The sequence below is a fragment of the Lontra canadensis genome, unplaced genomic scaffold (genome assembly GCF_010015895.1).
Source record: "Lontra canadensis isolate GAN:19392208 unplaced genomic scaffold, GSC_riverotter_1.0 scaffold36, whole genome shotgun sequence".
NCBI lineage: Eukaryota > Metazoa > Chordata > Mammalia > Carnivora > Mustelidae > Lontra > Lontra canadensis.
The window spans coordinates 3,774,571-3,794,348 of record NW_022631030.1 but is presented as its reverse complement, the minus strand read 5'-3'; the positions used below and the strand labels follow the sequence as shown (position 1 = coordinate 3,794,348).

Here is a 19,778-nt window from a genome sequence, read left to right as displayed (position 1 = left end):
GGTCTTAACTTTGTATTATTTGTGCCATTTTTTTCTCCCAGTTTTACATTGTGAAAGGTCCTTCACTTCTTTTTCTGTTTATTCAAGTCCTGTTTGTGTCACCCTGGGTTCCTCTTCATTTGTTTTCTTTGTTGTAGATGCCCAGCTCCCTTAGTCCTACACATTCTCACACATGCAAATCTCTATCATTTTTATGACATTGGGATGCAGTTTAATAATACACTATAAGCAGTTCTCATAAATATTGGTTGATAATGATGGTGATCTTGACTGGTAATTTACTTGGCCTCTATTCTTATGCAAATGTGGGACACTTGAAAGCCATACCAAAGAGGTATACTTCCATTATATTTTAGAGAATAATTTACTTATGTACTGTTTTTATTCACAAGTAATTTGTATTTTCTTGTCTCTTAGGAGGAGAGCATTCCCATTGCTTTATCTGGTAGGGATATCTTAGCTAGAGCAAAAAATGGAACAGGCAAGAGCGGTGCCTACCTCATTCCCTTACTTGAACGGCTAGACCTGAAGAAGGACAATATACAAGGTTAGTTTGTTTAAACTAAAAATGGCAGTTTTACTTTACAGGTATGTGGAAGATATTGCCATCTTTTTTTAGAACTTAAATAATCTGTAGTTAGTATTTACCTTTTCTTTTCACGGCTTGTGGCCCAGTTGTCTTATAAAATACCCAGCTTTCTAAAAAGATTGTTAGGTGTTCAGAGGGGTTTTACATAGCACACAGTTTTGATAGTATTCCAGTGAAATAGGCGAAATAGGTATTGGCTTATAGATAAGAAAGCAAGAATCATAAAGTTATCTGACTTTGCTACTTAAAACTGGAACTGAGTTGTTTCTTGGGGCACCTACATGTCTACAAGAGCTCATGAACTTTTACTTCTATAAAGCCTTGTGGTTTTAAGAGCTTAGGAAGTAGGAAGAAACAGGTTTCCGTAGTTTTATGCAGAGTAAGCTAACATTTAAATTTTGACCTCTAAAGCTTTTTCTGAAATTTTCATAAATTGATCTTGATCTGTAACGATCATTTCTCCTGTCTTCCTTTTACCTACATGCGTGTGATGTAAATGGAATCTGGGCAGCAGGAGTTCTTATTCAGGTGTTCAGTGAATCCCTTACTGAAATATTAAATTAATAAACTTTGAGGTAATGGTTGCCAAGGCAAAGAACCCTTTAAAGGTTTGTAACTAAGGAGTATCAGGTTTATAAAGCTGTGCTGCTCAGAAAAGTCCAAAGCTAGTACCCTGTAATAGGTTCTCTCTCTTTTTTATTTATTTATTTTTGTAGGAGATTTACTTTTTTGACTTTTCAGAATTAGGCTTATTATGATTCAACTTTTTAGAATGTCCTGAGTGTCTAGATTGCAAGGGCCAGTATTTCTGTAGCTTATTATACCCTTAAAATATGTTTCTTTTTTGTCTTTTCCAGCAATGGTGATTGTTCCCACTAGAGAACTTGCTCTACAGGTCAGTCAAATTTGCATCCAGGTCAGCAAGCACATGGGAGGGGCCAAAGTGATGGCAACCACAGGAGGAACCAATTTACGGGATGACATAATGAGGCTTGATGACACAGGTAGGGAATGACTGATATAATGTGGCCTAGCTGTTCAAGTATAATTGCAGACATGGGTGTTTCCTGAACTTCACTAAAAATCGTTAAGAATTAAGGACCAGAAACACTGCCATAGAAAAATGAATAAAGGAAGTGACCATTTCATTGGAGAAAAAAGATAAATTGATAGTAATTGAAAGTATAGTTAACCTTGCTGATAATTTTTTAATGTAAATAAAAATAGTTTGGTACTGTATCCGGCTGGGAAGGCTAAAAGATATTAGTAACCAATGATAAGTTTGAGAAGAAATAGGCTGTCTTGCAGTTTGAGGGTATAAATTGATATGATCTTTATGGAGGGCAATTTGGCATTGTGTTTTAAAATGATAAATGTGTATTTTCAAGAATATTCCTGAAGAAATATTGGGCAAATACAGGGTTACTGCAGTGTGGTTTGTAGTACTGAAAAATTGGAGTATCCTAAATGTCAGAGGACTAAATACAGGGGTATAGTCCGAATGGAATTCCACGAAGCTATTAAGCAGTGAAGCTGATCTATCTTTATTTTCATTGAGTTCTCCATGATACATCACAGAATGAAAAAAGATAATGAAACACAAGCTTGAAATCCCCTTATATAAAATTATACATAAAGTTTGAGTTTAAAATTTTATATATGATTATCATTTGGTAAATTACTATGTGCTTCATACTACACACTTAATTAAAATGGTTATCTCATTTCCTCCTTTTAACAATCTTCTGAAGACCATTACTGTAGTTCAGAGGCAAGCAACTGTATGTGAGATGCTTGGTATGTCTTTGTTATTGATTGGGGATAGTTTTAAGACAAGTATTCCCCCTAATTTGGAGCAGATGGTTTGGCAAGCTATTAGCCTGCCCCATGTAGCAGTGAAACAAACAACTATTCTCTTACCAAACTAAGATGAAATGACAATTCTTATCTTAAAACACATCCTTGCCTGTTTGTATTATTCCTACCCCTACAATTTTCTGATAAAATATGTATAATAAACCTTTACTGTATCCTCTTTGCTCTAGCTAAAATGAATGAGAATATATATATATTCTGATCTTTTGTAGTGCACGTGGTGATAGCTACCCCTGGAAGAATCCTGGATCTTATCAAGAAAGGAGTAGCAAAAGTTGATCATGTCCAGATGATAGTATTGGATGAGGTAATGTCTCTTCATTTGGAAAGTACTATTCTATGCTTTGTTTATAACTGCCAGTGAATAAAGCAAAAGCTCTTCGTATTTATGAACCTCTAGTAAATGCATGATTCTTGTCAATTCAAACTAGTTCGCTTTTTATAAAACATGTTTTGCCCATTAAAGGCAATAGATGGTAGGCATTTGTAGGAATAGTTCAGCCTTGTGTCTTTTTCTAAGGGATGCAAGATTATAGATTTTTTTTTTATTTTTCAAGGAAAGGAGTTGTTGAATATCTCAAAGGCAAGTTCATTCTAAGTCTCTTTCTAAAATCAGTGATCTTAAAAACATCTGATGTCTCTAACCCCTCATTTAGTATATCCTGCTTTGTATTGTTTGTTTTTTTGTCTCTGGTATACTTGTTATCTCATCAGGTTGTAAGTGCCTTTTAAGAACTTACTGTACTCTACATTTTGGGGATCTGGCCATGTTTTTATACATACACTGTACTGGTGTTAATATTTTGAGATAAAGTAATTTTCCTCTTCGGATGTTTTAGATAACTAGATCAGGTCAATCATAGTCTAATTCAGACAGGTTTTTTATCTTTGAGTAAGAGAGAGAATGTTTGTTAGTCACTGTGTGTAGCACTAAGTGCTGTACGTGTTTCTTTATTTGCTTTTCACAACAACCCTGTAAGGTAGGTATCCTATAAAGCAGTTACTACTGCTAATTTTAAAGCTGTGGAAACTTAAGTATTGGGTCATTAAATAACTTGTCAGCATAGCTAATAAGTGTGAAGGAGACAAGATTTCAAACCAGGTAGTTTGACTCTAGATTGTACTCTCAGCCAAGTATTGCCTCTCATGGAAATCACATTAAAATTTTGTTAAGGGAACAAGGATTTTATCTATCTAGAGTTTTCTCTTTGCTCTAGAATATGGTATTAATAGCTTTTCCCTCTTCTGAATCACTGCAAATGTGTCTTGGTGCCTTTGGAGTAGGGAGTGTCCTAGAGTACTGTTCACAATCAGCACTGTTCCAAGAGTGCTCCTGCGGCTGAAGACCTTGGACACTAATTGTTTTTGAAATTGTCTTTCCTTTATACTGCAGGCAGATAAGTTGCTGTCACAGGATTTTGTGCAGATAATGGAGGATATTATTCTCACGCTACCTAAAAACAGACAGATATTATTATATTCCGCTACTTTCCCTCTTAGTGTACAGAAATTCATGGTGAGTATAAATCTGTACTAGGAAGCAGTGCTGTTCTCTTGCCCATGAGTATACCTTTATTCATAATAACATCTTATTATCAGTTTATGCTGATTATTTTAGGTTTTTGGCTTTCCTGCCAGCTGTTGAATTAAGGTTAGTTTTGCATAAATTAATTTTTTAAAAACAGTAATTTGATTAAATTCTGTATTCACTTAGCATTTGGTGTCAGACTGACATACAGCCATTGATCCTGGATAAATTTTGATTACAATGTAATCCTGTACACAAAGCACAAAATAGGAATTTAGCTACATATCTGAATGTTAGATTTTCTATTATATGGTAACATATTTTTACTGTCATGGATTACTTATACTCTGAAGAAAACTGCATGCATGCCTTTTAAGCACGAATTGATCAGAAATTTTGGGGGATTTGTTTCAAGTTTAAAAAGATATGTTCTGCTTTTTTTTAATTATGTGACTCTTCTTTTTTCCAGAATTCCCATTTGCAGAAACCCTATGAGATTAACCTGATGGAGGAACTAACTTTGAAGGGAGTAACCCAGTACTACGCCTATGTAACTGAGCGCCAAAAAGTACACTGCCTCAACACACTTTTCTCCAGGGTAAGTAACAGGCTTCAGTTGCTGAATATTACCCATTACTTAACCCCCAAAAAACAGTTGTGTCTGTTTTCCCACCATTTTCAGTGTAAAAATAGTCCATAGCTTTTCCTAAAAGGTAGTTTTGGTTGTTGATCTAAAGTTGATACTGTATGATAGACCTCAAAGACATTTTTAATTAAATTCTAAAATACTTGGACCTTAATTATAGTCAGTCCTCATTATTTGCATATTCTGTATTTGCTAATTCAGCTACATGCCAAAGTTTGTAACCCTACAGTCAATACTCGTGTGCTTTTGAAGTCCTTTGTGGATATTAGTAACACTATGGGAAATACCAGCTGTTGCGCGTATTCCCAGCTGAGATTGAACAAAGTGACACACTGCCTTCTTGTTTCAGCTCTCATAAGACATTTGTCTTTCTCACAGTCTGTGCCACATTTTTTGCATTTCTCTGTGTGTATGTGTGTGTGTGTGTGTGTGTGGTTTTGTTTTGTTTTGTTTTTTGGTTTATTTCATGGTTTAAAATGGCTCCAAAGCTTAGTGCTGTTCATTGCTCCTAAGCACAAGAAGATTGGTTTGCAGAGAAAATGTGTTTAAGATAAATTTTATATAGATAGGAGTTAACAGTGTTGTTGGCCACGAGTAAGTAAGGTGCTTTGAACAGTAGCACACATAAAACAAGGTTATCTGTTGATCACTTGATGAAAAAGTTGTGACTAGAGGCTCTCAGGAACCTTTCCCTGTATCTCTCTAGGAGCAGTGGTTCTACAGTCACGTTTTCAGTGTCTGTAAGAACTTTATAGAACAGAATTACTACAGATAATGAGAATTGAATGTTTCAGTCATGTTGGCAATTACGTGGCTCTTAATATGTATACTCTTCTACAATAAAATTACAACTTACCTGCAGCTGTTAAGTAAATGAGTAATATTTATGATATTTACATTTTACGATATTTTGCGTCTCTTGTATTATGAGATTCTAAGATCATGTTTTTAGCATTTGTCAGTCAATATTTTCAAGATTTGGCAAAGTAGATGAAGGTTTTTGTTTTTCTTTCTTATACCCCCGCCCCCCACCATGCTCAGCTTCAGATAAACCAGTCGATCATTTTCTGTAACTCCTCTCAGCGAGTTGAATTGCTAGCCAAGAAGATTTCTCAACTGGGTTATTCTTGCTTCTATATCCATGCTAAAATGAGGCAGGTGAGTCTGAAACTAGAACTCCCGTGTGTGGATTTAAAAAATCTTTTTCTAAGTATTTCTTGGATTTTTGTTTTGTTTTAATGCTCCTCCATATGCCCTAAGTTTAAGAATAAATTATTCCTTAGTAGGCAAAGGACCTTTCATTTTAACCACTGGTTCAGTTTTCTAACTATAAAATAGGTATAAACATACTCTTAGCTCATAAGGTTGTTAGGAAGATTGAGATAATTCATAAATGTGAGTATTTTGTCAAGCATAATAGAAATACAAGATTTTATTCCTTTTCCCTAGTAATGTAGTTTTGCACTGTTTAATACAGTAACCACTGGTTTCATGTGGCAATGTGAGTTAAAATTAAATGAAATTTAAAATTTAGTTCCTCTGTCACACTAAGCACATTTTAAGTGCCATGTTACATGTGACTAGCAGCTGTGGTTTTAGAAAGTACAGATACAGAACATTCCTGTTATGCAGGAGGTTCTATTGGACAACATTCCTCTAGATTTTCAATTTATGTACCTCTTCAGCCCTTTTTTTCTTTATTTGCCTTTAGGATGCAGTCTCCCTAGATTTCAGAACTTGATTTAGCAATTGAAATAAATTCAAAACTATGAAAACATTTGTATTGTGTGTGGTAGTTCAACATTGAAATTTTGTGAAAACGGTTTCTGTAGACTTAACAGATTAAGAATTTGAGTTAACTCAACTTTTGTTTTCAAAGGAGCTTGATAATGGATCAGATACCACCACGTAGACCCTAATATTAGAAATTGTTACAGGAAATTAATGTGTTAAGCTGTAGAGACTGTTTCAGAATGGAAGAACATTGCTTTGAAAGGAAAGACCACTTTGTCAGGTTCTAGATTTGTCACTTGTGCTAGAATCATTATGCACGTGTTTTCATTTTTTTTTTTAATTGAAAAGTACATTTTTGGGGCACCTGGATGGTTTAGCCAGTTAAGCATCTGACTCTTGATTCTGTCTCAGTCATGATCTCAGGGTGGTGACATCGAGCCCCATGCTTGGTGGGGAGTCTGCTTGAGATTCTTTCCCTCTGCTTGCCCTGCATGCTCCCTCACTCTCAAATTTAAAAAAAAGGAAAATAAATTTTTGTTTTTGCGTACAGTAAGTAAAATAAATAGTGTTTTGGTCAAGGCAAACTTCTGTCATCTTCTGTTTGAAACATTTTAAAAACGGATATACAAAAAGATGGTGAGAGTTGTCACTTTAATTAAAATTCACTTCAGCAAAAAGGGTAAGAATATCCTTAACAGTTTAAATAAATGCTAAATAAAGATATGGGTAGGTGTTTTTGTTTTGTTTTAAGATCTTACTTATTAGAGAGCACGAGCAGTGGGGAGAGGGAGAAGCAGGCTCCCCACTGAGCAGGGAACCTGACATGGGTCTCTATCCCAGGACCCCAGGATCTTGACCTGAGCTGAAGGTAGATGCTTAACTGACTGAGCCACCCAGGCACCGCAAAGTAGATATTTTAGTTGCTTATTAATTCCCATGGGGGACTAATTTATGATTAACATTTTTACTTTCTGTTTTTAACTTAGGGGTATTGAATTTGTTCTTCTCTCATTTGTATAAATTTGGGGTATGCAAAACCTTGGATAAGAGAAATTAGTGATGAGAAATTTAGGGCTGTGTGTATGAGTTTTTAAACAAATCAGATGCATTGCTTTGTTCCTAGGAACATCGAAATCGTGTATTTCATGATTTCCGAAATGGCTTATGCCGCAATCTTGTTTGCACTGGTAAGTATTTCCTTTACACATTGTTTTTTTCCTGGTTCACCTCTGCTTTCTCTGTCCATATCTCCCAACAGAATCTGTGACAAGAGTTCAGCTCACCATTACGCCATTTCTGGAATTTCTGAAGTTGAGAATGAGCTATAGTTAATTCCTGAAATTAGTTTCTGTAGCTGAAACTGCAGAATACTTGTTACTGGCACTCATACCTCATCTTTGTCTTTTAAGCTAGTTTTGGAATTTGTGTGTTTTCTGAATACAGGAATGCGTTATCTGTACCATGTGCAAAATAAATTACATTAAGAAACTACATTTTGGAAGTCACTTACTGTGGTCTTTTAAACTTTTTGCCAGAAACAGACTAGTCTGTATTTTGGTGTATTTCAGTACATGAAGAACAAATTGGGGAGGCAGGTGGACAGTCAGATCAGACAGAACCAATGGATTGAGTATCCTCCCATCTCTACACTGGAAATACAGTCTTAGTATTGGTTTGAGATTAATCATCTCAACTAGCTTCTGGGTAGATAGAAGAACCTGGATTTTTGTTGTTGTTGTTGTTGTTGTTGTCTATACACAGAAATACAGTAATTATAAGGATATTCAGTGTACGTACCTGTATTACTAGCACCCAGATCAAAATTTTAGATTACACACAATTTGGATTTTTAAGAACACTACTATAGAAATAAACTTCAAATTTATACTAGCAGAATATTGAATTCGCTAATTTATAAGAACCAAAACAGGAAGGGCGCCTGGGTGGCTCAGTGGGTTAAAGCCTCTGCCTTCAGCTCAGGTCATGATCCCAGAGTCCTGGGATCAAGCCCTGCATCGGGCTCTCTGCTTGGCAGGAAGCCTACTTCCCCCCCCTCTCTCTGCCTGCCTCTCTGCCTACTTGGGATCTCTGGCTGTCAAAAAAAATCAATAAAATCTTTTAAAAAAGGGGGGGGGCTGTCTGATATTCTGAGTGTTTCCAGTTTATCTTCTCTGCTTTTTTATATCTAAAAGGACACTTAATACAGCTGTGATTAATACAGGACTTGTAACCTTTGTATCAAAGTATTCAAATATAAAATACCTGATTTGGTGGAAAGGATACTTGACTCCTAGAATTTTAAATTGGAGTTCAAGTCCCACCCTTTTAACTTACAATCATATGACTTCGGGTAAGTCATACTTTTCTTTTATGCCTTTATTTGTAAAATGGGAATGCCTTAAAGTGAACTCTGCACAAAAATCTGTTGTTTATTCATTCGAAAATAGTTTTTGATACTCAACATAATATTTATTTACTCTGTGCCAGGTATTTAGTTAGCTTGATGCTTTAAAAAAAAATAAATAAAGCTTCTCCTCAGATTTATGTTACGTATATTTGAACACAACTAAAGATTTTTAAATACACACTCCCTGCACTTAGGGAGCCTGTAGAAGAGGAACTAGTTCATCAGTGAAATGTTGAATTAAGCAAATTCAGAATGTGCAAACAGAATGGTATTTAATATGTCATTAAATACTGAATAACATAGGTGTATAAATAAGCACATGTGAAATATCATTGTTAGTTTAATCAGATAAAAAAGATAACATTAAGAAGACGGGCCCTGCAACCGTTTTCTTTAAAGTGCCAGATCGGGGGCGCCTAGGTGGTTCAGTGGGTTAAAGCCTCTGCCTTAGGCTCAGGTCATGATCCCAGGGTCCTGGGATCGAGCCCCGCATCGGGCTCTCTGCTCAGTGGGGAGCCTGCCTCCCCTTCTCTCTCTGCCTGCCTCTCTGCCTACTTGTCATCTCTGTCTGTCAAATAAATAAATAAAATCTTTTAAAAAAATAAAGTGCCAGATCGTGGAAATCTTAGGCTCTGTATACCATTTGGTCTCTGTTACAAGTTATTCAACTCTGCCATTCCATCTCAAAAGAGCGCCCTTAAACAGTACATGAGCAAATGGTCATGGTCCTGTGGCAGTAAAACCTGATTTATAGGATTTAGGCTGGATCTACAAGGGAGTAATACTAATATGCAAATGTGAGTATGTGTAGTAAATAATCCTAAATTTTCATAGGGAAATTAACTGGGTATGATGATCTGAGAAGAGATGGAATTGTAACTCGCTCTGTAAACTAGATAAATTTTAGACTTGAAGCAGGAAGGAGTTTTAATTTAGGGAATTGGCATAAATATAATCCATTGAGGGCTTCAAGAAGATATGTTTAAGGAACAGTAAGTAGATGAATTTCATGGAGAGGAAGATTTGAGGAAGAGATGTGTTCGAGAACTGTGATAGGACCAGAGTGTAGAGTGGAGGACCTTGTATATCAATTTTAATTTTATCCAAAGGCAATTTAAAGGAATGAGTTACACATGAAAGCAGTATTTTAGAAATAACTGGTCACCATAATGGATTATTTTGTTTGAGTATGGAGCTGATAGAAGCCTTGAAACCTAACTGTTAGTCTGTTGTAATTGTCTTTACTTGTAGTTTTCAGAGCCTAAATTAGCATAGTTACTGTGGGGAGTAGAAAAGAGAAGGGGTGGCCTTGTGCTTGCCTCAGTCTTGTAAATCACTTAGTATGATGAAATTAATGAATTAAAAAGTACAAATAATGACTATGAGTGGATTATGTCATCTTTTTGAGGTATTCTTGGTTACACAACAAAGTTTTCAATCTATTTTAATCTTAGATTACATACTAAAAAATAGATGAAAAGACAGTTACTTCTGAGACTTATTAGGAGTTTATAGTTTACCAGTCATTCTGACCTCTTGGATTTGCAGTTACTTTAACCATTTTTTAAAACTTTATGGGACTGTGGGTGCCTGGGTGGCTCAGTTGGTTAAGCAGCTGCCTTCGACTCAGGTCATGATCCCAGGGTCCTGGGATTGAGTCCCACATCAGGCTCCTTGCTCGGCAGGGAGCCTGCTTCTCCCTCTGCCTCTGCCTGCCTCTCTGTCTGCCTGTGCTCGCCCTCTCGCTCGCTCTCTCTCTCTGACAAATAAATTAGAAAAAAATAAAATAACTTTATGGGACTGGGAAAGGTAACTTGCTAGCAGAAAGTTGTTTATGATAATGTTCATGAAAGGTAATGCTAGTAATTTGCAAGTGCATTTGAATTACTGAGTGAAGTGACTAAAACTTAGGTTGCACCTAGAAATACATGTTAAAGAGTATTATGGTGCCAAGAAACATGCTTAAATTGAAAGATATAATAGAGGTTCTTTTTTTCTCTTTTAAGATTTGTTTACCCGAGGTATTGATATACAAGCTGTGAATGTGGTAATAAACTTTGACTTCCCAAAGCTGGCAGAGACCTATCTCCATCGTATTGGAAGATCAGGTGAGGAAAAGGAAGATGCCCTTTTTTTGGGGGGTGGGGGGGAGATGCTCTTTTAAGACTGATTTCTAGGGGCCCCTGGGTGGCTCAGTTGGTTAAGGGACTGCCTTTGGCTCAAGTCATGATCCTGGAGTCCCAGGATCAGGTTTTGCATCAGGCTCCCTATTCAGCAGGGAGTCTGCTTCTCCCCCTGACCCTCCACTTCTCATGATTTCTGTCTCTGTCAAGTAAATAAATAAAATATTAAAAGGAAAAAAAGACCAATACCCAGTTCTTCCAGAGCATTTAAGAAAAAACAACTTTACTGTATGCTTAAATTGATATAAAATTCACAAGTGAGATCCTTTTCTCATTAGGTGGTGCTGCAGTCTGTAACTACTATTTAGAGTACATATTTTGGCAACTTTTGACACAAATGAGTATCTGTTTTGTCATTTGAAAAAAGGAGTAATAGTATACTACTTTGGGCTGTGAAACCTAAAGTTATAATGTGTGTATGAGGAGTCCTTATCATAAGAAGCAGTTTTATAAACTCAGAATGGCACTGAACAAAAACATCAGTCCTGTATGGTTTTGCCACTGATAGACTTGTATGTGCACATCAGTTCTCCTATTTAACTCAATTTTTTATTAATTAAAAAATGTTCTTCATTTTTAGGTCGCTTTGGTCATCTTGGCTTAGCCATCAACTTGATCACATATGATGATCGCTTCAACCTGAAAAGTATTGAGGAGCAGCTGGGAACAGAAATTAAACCGATCCCAAGCAACATTGACAAGAGCCTTTATGTGGCAGAATACCACAGCGAGCCTGTAGAAGACGAGAAACCTTAACAAGCATGTGCGTACCTGACAGAACAGCTAAGTAAGCATAGTGTTTAAATCAAGATCCTCTTTCCTGGAGGAAATTTAATAGCAGTGATAGGGTAGAACACCTGTTGGCATAAATGACCATAAACTGGATGTATTGCTTCTATGAAGTTGTGGTCCCATTAGAGAATTCATAAATGCTGCTTGTTTGTTTGTTTGTTTTGTTTGGGGGTTGATGTATTTATTTGACAGAGAGGGAGAGAGCACAAGCAGAGAGAGAGTGAGAAGCAAGCTGGATGCAGGGCCCCATCCCGGGACCCTGGCATCATGACCTGAGCTGAAGGCAGATGGTTCACCATCTGAGCTACCCAGGCGCCCCTACATGGTGCTGTTGAATCCAGTTTTCTTGTATAATGTGATATGTGAGCAGTACTTAAGACAAATCCAAGGCTTTCCAAAACAAAGCAAAGAAGAATCTTTTTCATCAGTCTGAATATGAAAATATTTTTTGTCTTTTCCTTTATCACTCCGTCATTTCTCTGTTGTTAGCATCACTCTTAATTTCTGCTGGGCGTCTTAATAAATCAGGTTAATTGTCTGCAGTGCCTCCTTGCCAGATGTTTAATCAGGTTGTGAGGATGTCTTTTTTTAAATGCCCACTCTTGTCTCCTGCACCATCCTTATCTTTTATTGTTTGGTGACTGTTGGACTGTGGTAATAATGCTCAAAAGAAGGCTCAGCAGAACTGAATACAGGCTGTTTTTGCAGTTTTTTCTAAGGAAAATGAAACTTTGTTTATTTGAGAGAACGTAGTTTCCAAATTAGCAATGAGCATTTTACCTGTTACTTTTTTTTTTTTTTTTTTTAAGATTTTATTTATTTATTTATTTGAGAGAGAGCGGGCAGGGGCAGGGGCAGAGGAAGAGGGACAAGCAGACTCCTTGCCGGGCAGGGACCCTAAGATCCTAGGAGCTTGACCTGAGCCTAAGTCAGATGATCAGCCGATTAAGCCACCAGGCACCCCATTTACCTGTTACCCTTAAGATTCTGTTATTCTTTTCATTTTAGTTTCTTTCTCCCCCCCCCCCAAAATGTCAAGCAAAACCCTCAAACATAAAAGTAGCCAGTGTTTGCTCGTATCCTGGCAAGCTGTCAAGTTTATGGAAGTTAAAAAAAAATCTTTCTTTAAATTTAATTGTTTTTGGATATCAGAACTTTCAGGCTCTCGTTCTATCTCTGGAATGACTAGCAGAAATTCCTTAATCCTAAATGGATTCTACGGCAGGCAGAGGCTCAGTCGAAGCCACTACAGAGAGAGCATTTGGATTGGAGTTGTGAAAACCTAGGTATCCTGGTTCATATTGTTTTCACATAAGTTAATTTTAGATTTCTTCTTTCTTTAGGCTTTGACAAACTACAGAAGGCTCGTTTGGATCTGTGACACATCGTTTGGGGGGGATGCTCTTCTCTTTGTGGGTTTTTCATCTTCTTTTTATTTTGGAACTATGAAGACTTAAAAGAGCTCAGACATTTTTTTTCTTTTTTTAACTGGTGAAGAGAAAAAGCTGAAAAGAAGGAATTTACCTTTTTTGTTCCACTTGTTTGCACTGTGTGCTGACTGAACATTAGTTGCACTAACCGCTGGTTTTTTAAAAATGTTTTCTGGGGAAGGGGGACAAGGAAGAAGGATAAAGAAGAGAAGGGGAGAAACCCTAAAAAGAGAAGAATCTTGATGAACACACAAGCTTGTCTACAATTTCAAAATTCTCCAACAGCTGACTCTTGAGTGCATTTCAACTTCTCCCTTATTACTCATCCGTTTTTTAAGCCTGAAGAGCTTATTACTTATTTGTGCGAAGTGCCTTATGCTATGAGACCATTCAGAATATCATCTTTTAGACACAGCCCAAGGAGTCAACAATAGTAATTCTTTCCTTTTTTCTTTTTTTTTTTTTTTCCCTATCTTTTTAAATCTTTTGTCTTTTCATTTTCGTTTCAAGTTGAAGTCTCTCTCTTCCCTTTTTACCTGATACTCAAGCCCAGGGCTAGAAGATGACACGTATTAGTACTGTTAAACACCATTCTCTTTTTCTTTATGTGGAGGAGTTGATATGCAACTGCAGTTCATCCGCACTGTAAATACATGTATTTAAAAAAAAAAAAACAATCCCAAGTAAAAATTTTTTCTGGGCTGAGTAGATTACAACATCATCGCTCCCAAAGGAAAGAGCAGTCTATCATTGCAGGAGCCATATGACAAGCCTTTGTGCTCTATAGCAGAACACTAAAGACTGGTTTACATACGCTTCCATTAGCAGTTATGGCACTTGATGTTTAGACGTGTCGGAGCCTGACCCTCTTTCCTCTGTGGCAAAGCGCGTCCCATAGAAAATTGGGTGTGTATACTTGTATAAACTTTGTAAATAAGTTTTTTTCTGGGTTCATATATATATATACATATATATATATTTTTTTTTTTTGGATGAAGGTTGCTGGGATTAAGGGGATTAGAATGATTATGGGAGCAGCTAAAGATGAGAGGGGCTCAGTTTTCCGCAACACTAAATTCTAAAAAGTATTTTGGTCTCTTCGTGTAGAGTGCAGACCTCTGTGGTGACCCTGTGTTAGAAGAGGGACCCAGAAGTCTGGGATTCACTGTTGCTACCACACTGTATCATCTAATAGCTTTGGAGAACACCTGCCAGAGAGAGCAAGGAAACTTCAGAAACCTATGACTCAAGATGTTATTTTTGAGGAGCTCTCTGATTTGCTTCTTTCTCCCCTTTTAAAAAAAGTTCAAGGAACTTTTTGAGCTCAGCAAAAGGGGACAACGATTAATCCCCCTTGCAGTGTGGAATTCAATTGAGTGGCAGTGTCTGAGCAGTATATGTACAAAGCATGGATTTTGCATTTCAGAATATTAGCCAGTACCAGCTTTGGTAATGTTAGCAGTTCTGGAGCTTACTTTCTGTGGATCACTTCCTGTACTCTTGTGTGTTGCCCTCTGCCCACCTTGATACATAAACTTGCAGGAATGGGCAACTCCTGAGAGCTGTTAACTTTCATGCTACAGAAAGCTGCTTGCCATCCTTTTGCTTTGTGACAAGAATTATCTGTCATTTTGCATTGTAAATTGCTGGCAAATGCTTTTACAGTCAATAGTGTTGCTTTAAATTGTGCCCCTCCCAACATGCTTGATGTTTGGCCTGATCTCCAGGCAAAAGGAGTGAGATGAATCAAACCAGTGAACTTTTTTTTTTTTTTTAATGTTTTTAATTCCCTTTTAACCCAGTGTACTGGGTCAATCAGGAGGCATCTAGGGTTTAAAAAAAAAAAAAGGCAAAAAATAAAATTAAAAATATTTGATTTCCATATTCCATTTTTTAAAACCCTAAAATATTACAAGATAAGTCCTGCATATGCTTTCGTGCTTAACTCATCTGGATAAAGAAATCAATTATTCAAAGTTTGCTTTTTTGACTCTTGCCTAGTTCTAAGCGAAACTATTTGTGACACACCCCGAACTCCTTAGGATCAAAATCCTGCAGATGCCTCCTGATCAGACATAGCCCTAACTCCTTAAAAAACTGTAGCAAGAGCTGCACAGTACAAACCCAAAAAAAAGAGGAAGCTCATTTATTTGGTATCCAAGCTATGTTCTACCCAGCCAATGTTGGTTACTAAATACAAGCCCTAATTAAGGAATAACTTTTTTCCAGGGAGGGGTGGGGGGAGGGAATTTAGAAGGTATCAACTTCTGACCAAAAAAATCTTGCCTCTTGTACTGATGCAGCTCTCTCTTTCTCTCCCACCTCTGGCGAGATAAGAGGGATCATTCATTCATTATAGAAGAAAAGCAAGAAAGGCTTGTAAATGCAATTTGATATCTCGCTAGAGTGTGTGGGTGACAAAACAAACTGCACAGTCTTTGCCATCCTCAGACTGTGCCTGGTGCCACATGCCTGTGGGTCCCTCTTAAAGCACAGACTTAATTGAAAGTATTACTGAAGTACAGCCTCTGATGAGGAGTGGCACTTAAACTATCTGGGACACCACTATTGGACACAGTCCTGTAGAGGCAGCTGTCCAGTTTTGGTGCTTGACTCTTGAAAAGGAATTGTTAAATGGAAAGATGCTCTAAGGACTAGGTCAAAGCCTAGTCTTTTTTTTTGTTGTTTTTTTTTTTTTAAATCCCCATCACTATAAGGAGCATTGTTTGGAAATTGTTTTTGTGTTATTTCCACTATTGGGTATCTGTTTTAAGTAACGGTAATATTTTTTCCAGTGGTTCATTTGGATGAAACTGTTCCCTATTTTTAATATTTAAATTATGTCCAACTCCTGGTTTTGCCTGTGGTTGTAGTTGTGTAATGGGTTATGGACTGTTACACACCTTGCTGCCTCTGGGCCTATGTTTTGTTTTTATCTTCCCATACATTCCAGTGGAGAAACTTTCTTGGCCTTCCCTTGGGAATAGAATAAACTTACTCTGAAATGATCTTCCATGGGAAGAAGTAAGAGAGAAGCAAATCTGAATATATCTCTCAGTTATCTTCCAGTTGGTCCCAGCATAATAATATGGGTGGGCCCCAATGGCTGGGGGGGGGGGCAGGGGGGAGGCAATTGGTTATCAAAATTCGTTTTCAGAATGAGATGGGAGCATCTTTCCTTTGCTGTGTGCTTTGTGTTTGATACCATCCTGCTTGGGTTAGAACCAGACAACTCAGCACAAAGCCTTGAGTGTACATTTGTTGGAATCAAAACATCTCATTCTGATCACTTGGGTTTTTTTGTTGTTGTTTTTTTTTCTTTCTTTTTTTTCTTTTTTTTTTTTTTTTTTTTAATAGGGGTGGGAGGGAGGTTACTATGCCCCAAAAGGGAGGGTGTCTGCACTAAGGATTTAGAAACACTTTGAAAGCTCAAAACTTCATCAGAAATGGCCTTTAGCCACACTCCTGACCTTATAGATGAGTAACAAAATGAAATAATTTTTTGGGAATTAAGCCATGTTGTTTTAATTTGCTACTTTTTTCAACGTTATCTAAAAAATTGTTACTGTGGAATCATTTTCTGACAGCATACCTTTGTCAAGCAAAATTTTTGGCTTCATGGGAGCTGAAGTCAACTTTTTGGTGAAATTAAGTGGACTTTGGTGAGCTTGTAGTTCTACTTTATATCCTTAAAGATAGTTTTTTAAAACTCCCAAAGAAAATATCTGATCTTAAAAACTCATCTTTGGGGTAAAGAGTTAAGTGTCCAAAGGCTGTAACAGTTCATGAGATTAGAGGGAGCTAGCCTGGCACCTGGACTCTGCCCCTCCATAGCTGACAGATTCCAGCAGAAGTGTGTTTAAATTCTCCAGTAGACAATACTGGGCAGGGCAAGGGAGGGGGTAGGGCTGGGTTATTAAGATACAGGCTACTGTATTTTAACCAGTGGTTGTGGGGGAGGGGTGCCTGGAGAAAACAAAGTCACTTCCCTTTTTTGAAACAACCTAAAACTTAAAAAAAAAAAAAAAAAAGTATTTTTGTTGAGTAAAAATGGGATAGAATTCCAATGTCCCTAGCCACAAGGGACTAGTTCCACTGAGAAGTGAACAGTGGGGACTCAAATTTTTGAAAACATTTGGGGAAAGGGAAAATTGGCTTTCTGTTAATTGGCAAATGTTCCAGTGGGACTCTGTTTTTGTTGGGATGTGTTATGTTGTGTGTACACATATGGACCAGAGTCTTCTGAGTTTATAAGGTTCAGAAAAAATGGTTGATAAAATCTTGATTTTTGTTAATTTATCTCAATAAAAGCCCACTGGAACTCCAAATGTGTGTGTAGTATGTCCTTAGCAGGCTGTGCTATTTAGGAATCATTGCATTTAAGAATATTTTACTAAAGCAATTCACGTGGTGAGACAATAGAACATTCTCAACACTACACACCTATAAGCCCAGTTGAGTAAAATCTGAGATGGCTCATCTCAGTGCACCCTCATCCTCTAGATAATGTCCTACTGTCCTCATTTCACTTTTTCAGTTTTCATTGCCTCAACAGCAAACCAAGATAATCATTTGGGGAGATGTTAGTTTGTGATACATGGAAGTGGGTTGTAAGTAATCACCTCCAGAACTGTTCAGCTGTTTCAGTAAACTGGAAATGCCTACAGAGTTTACTTAGGAATAACTCTCAAAATACGAACAGAATTTATGCGCTAAGTACAACAAAATACTGACGAAAGAAATCAAAAGACCCAAGTGAGAAATTCAGACACTTGAAACACAGCCCCTTTGCTCTAACCCCAAAAGAAATCGGTGTAACTAACAAGATTACACAACATTTAAAGCTGCAAAATAACGCTGATGAAAGAAATTGAGAGGTGCCGTGTTCATGGATTGCAATGCCACAACAATTTTGAAAAACTTGAAGGGATTATTAATCTGCTTTCAAGACTAAGCTACAGCGAAGTTGTAAACTGTTCTTTTACTACAGTACATTGTGTATGAAAAACATAGGTGGACGTGACCTCAACCTTTCCATCTAAAGAGCAGAGAAGAGATTGCAGAGATTGGTGCCACTGACAGACTTGAAAGATGAAACATTGGTTGTTCTTACCTTCATTCAACACACGCATGTTTGGTTTGTGCAGAAAACAAATGGATTATAGAGAATGATAGTGGATTATCCTAAATTTACCCAGGTGATGACTTCCACTGCAACTGCCGTTCCAGGTATGTGTGTCTTCGCTGGGAAAAAATCCTCTGTCACATCTGCTGATGTATTGATGCTTCCCCCACCAACCTCATAGTAATGACAAATCATTTGCTATTAGCTATCGGGACCAGCAATACATCATTTTATATCAAGGCTTTATTACTCTTCCAGCTGGTGCGTAGAGACTTCGATCACCTCTGAATTCTGCAGGATGTCCTGCTGGCCCATAATATTCTAGACATGGTGAGCAGAATATAGCATCTACCAGGATACTTCAGTAAAACTCAAGCATGCTAGAGGATAGAAAATTGATTTCACAAAAAATCACGGACCTGCCTCTGAAATTCTAGGGATCTGAAGGACCAGAGCATGTTGTAATACCCCTTTCTAGGTGAAGGACAAATTGCTAAATCTGGCCACCTATCATTAAGAAAAAAGACAATGCCTAGTGAGCCTGTTTGGAATTTGAAGGCAATATATACTTTGGGTATGTCACTTTAACTCATTTGCTGAGAAATCAGAATTGTTGCCATTTATAAGGGTGGCCCAGAACAAGAGAAGCTTCTGCAACAGGTCCAAGCTCAGTACAGGCTGCTTTGTCACTTAGGCTTATGATCTAGCAGATCCAATGATGAAGTTACCTGTGGCAGGTAGGGATACTTGTATAGAACCTCTAGCAGGCTTCTTTTGGTAAATGACAACAGAGTCCTTCAGGATTTTGAAGAAAAGCTATGCCATACCCTGAAGAAAAAGTATTTCGCCTTTTGAGAAAGTTTCTAGCTTGGTATTGGGCTTAGGAAGGACTGAATGCTTGACCACCAAGCGTTACCAAATTACTTGAATTGCCCATCATTAATTGGATATTGCCTGACTCATCAAGTCATAAGGCAGCTTTGGGTTCTGCTAGTCCAGTGGTCTTAATTGCCTGGAAAGGAATGCCTCTTCCAGAGAACTCAGCAGGCTAAGTTCCATTGGACTGGAGATGGAGATTGCCACATTGGGCTTATGGTAATGAACAAGTGGACTGATTACTGGTGTTGATCCAGATTTGAAAGGGGGAATTAGGTTGTGATCACACAAAGAGGGTAAGGGAGAGTATGTCTGGAATGCAGCAGATCTCGGGGATGCTCTTAATTTTACAATAAAATGCGATAAAAGCTAGTGGAAAACTACAACTTAGTGCGGGCTGGACTAGTAAGAACCCAGACCCTTCAGGAATGAAGGTTTGGGTCCTTCCACCAAGCAAGGAATCAGGACTATCCAAGGCACTTGCACAGGGCAAAGGAAATAGGAAATGGGTGGTGGAAGAAGGAAGAAGTTATAGATACCATTTATGACCACATGGCAAGTTGTAGAAATGAGTATAATAGTATTGAACATTC

The 19,778-nt window shown here is 37.5% G+C and overlaps 1 protein-coding gene across 5 annotated transcripts in view; it reads left to right on the top strand.

Moving 5' to 3' along the window:
* Positions 1-17,512, top strand: part of DDX6 (DEAD-box helicase 6) — a 33,755-nt gene extending 16,243 nt beyond the window's left edge. For 4 of the 5 annotated variants that reach the window (XM_032868662.1, XM_032868660.1, XM_032868664.1 and 1 more), the window contains exons 5-14: positions 418-547; positions 1,447-1,593; positions 2,677-2,771; positions 3,858-3,980; positions 4,462-4,590; positions 5,680-5,796; positions 7,496-7,559; positions 10,786-10,887; positions 11,543-11,725; positions 13,098-17,512. In XM_032868662.1, coding sequence (XP_032724553.1) covers positions 418-547; positions 1,447-1,593; positions 2,677-2,771; positions 3,858-3,980; positions 4,462-4,590; positions 5,680-5,796; positions 7,496-7,559; positions 10,786-10,887; positions 11,543-11,718 — 1,083 coding nt within the window. In that variant the 3' untranslated portion in view covers positions 11,719-11,725; positions 13,098-17,512. Of the gene's footprint in view, positions 1-417; positions 548-1,446; positions 1,594-2,676; positions 2,772-3,857; positions 3,981-4,461; positions 4,591-5,679; positions 5,797-7,495; positions 7,560-10,785; positions 10,888-11,542; positions 11,750-13,097 lie in introns of all 5 variants that reach the window. The other variant, XM_032868665.1, reaches the window with a different exon arrangement.
* Positions 17,513-19,778: the final 2,266 nt, after the last annotated feature.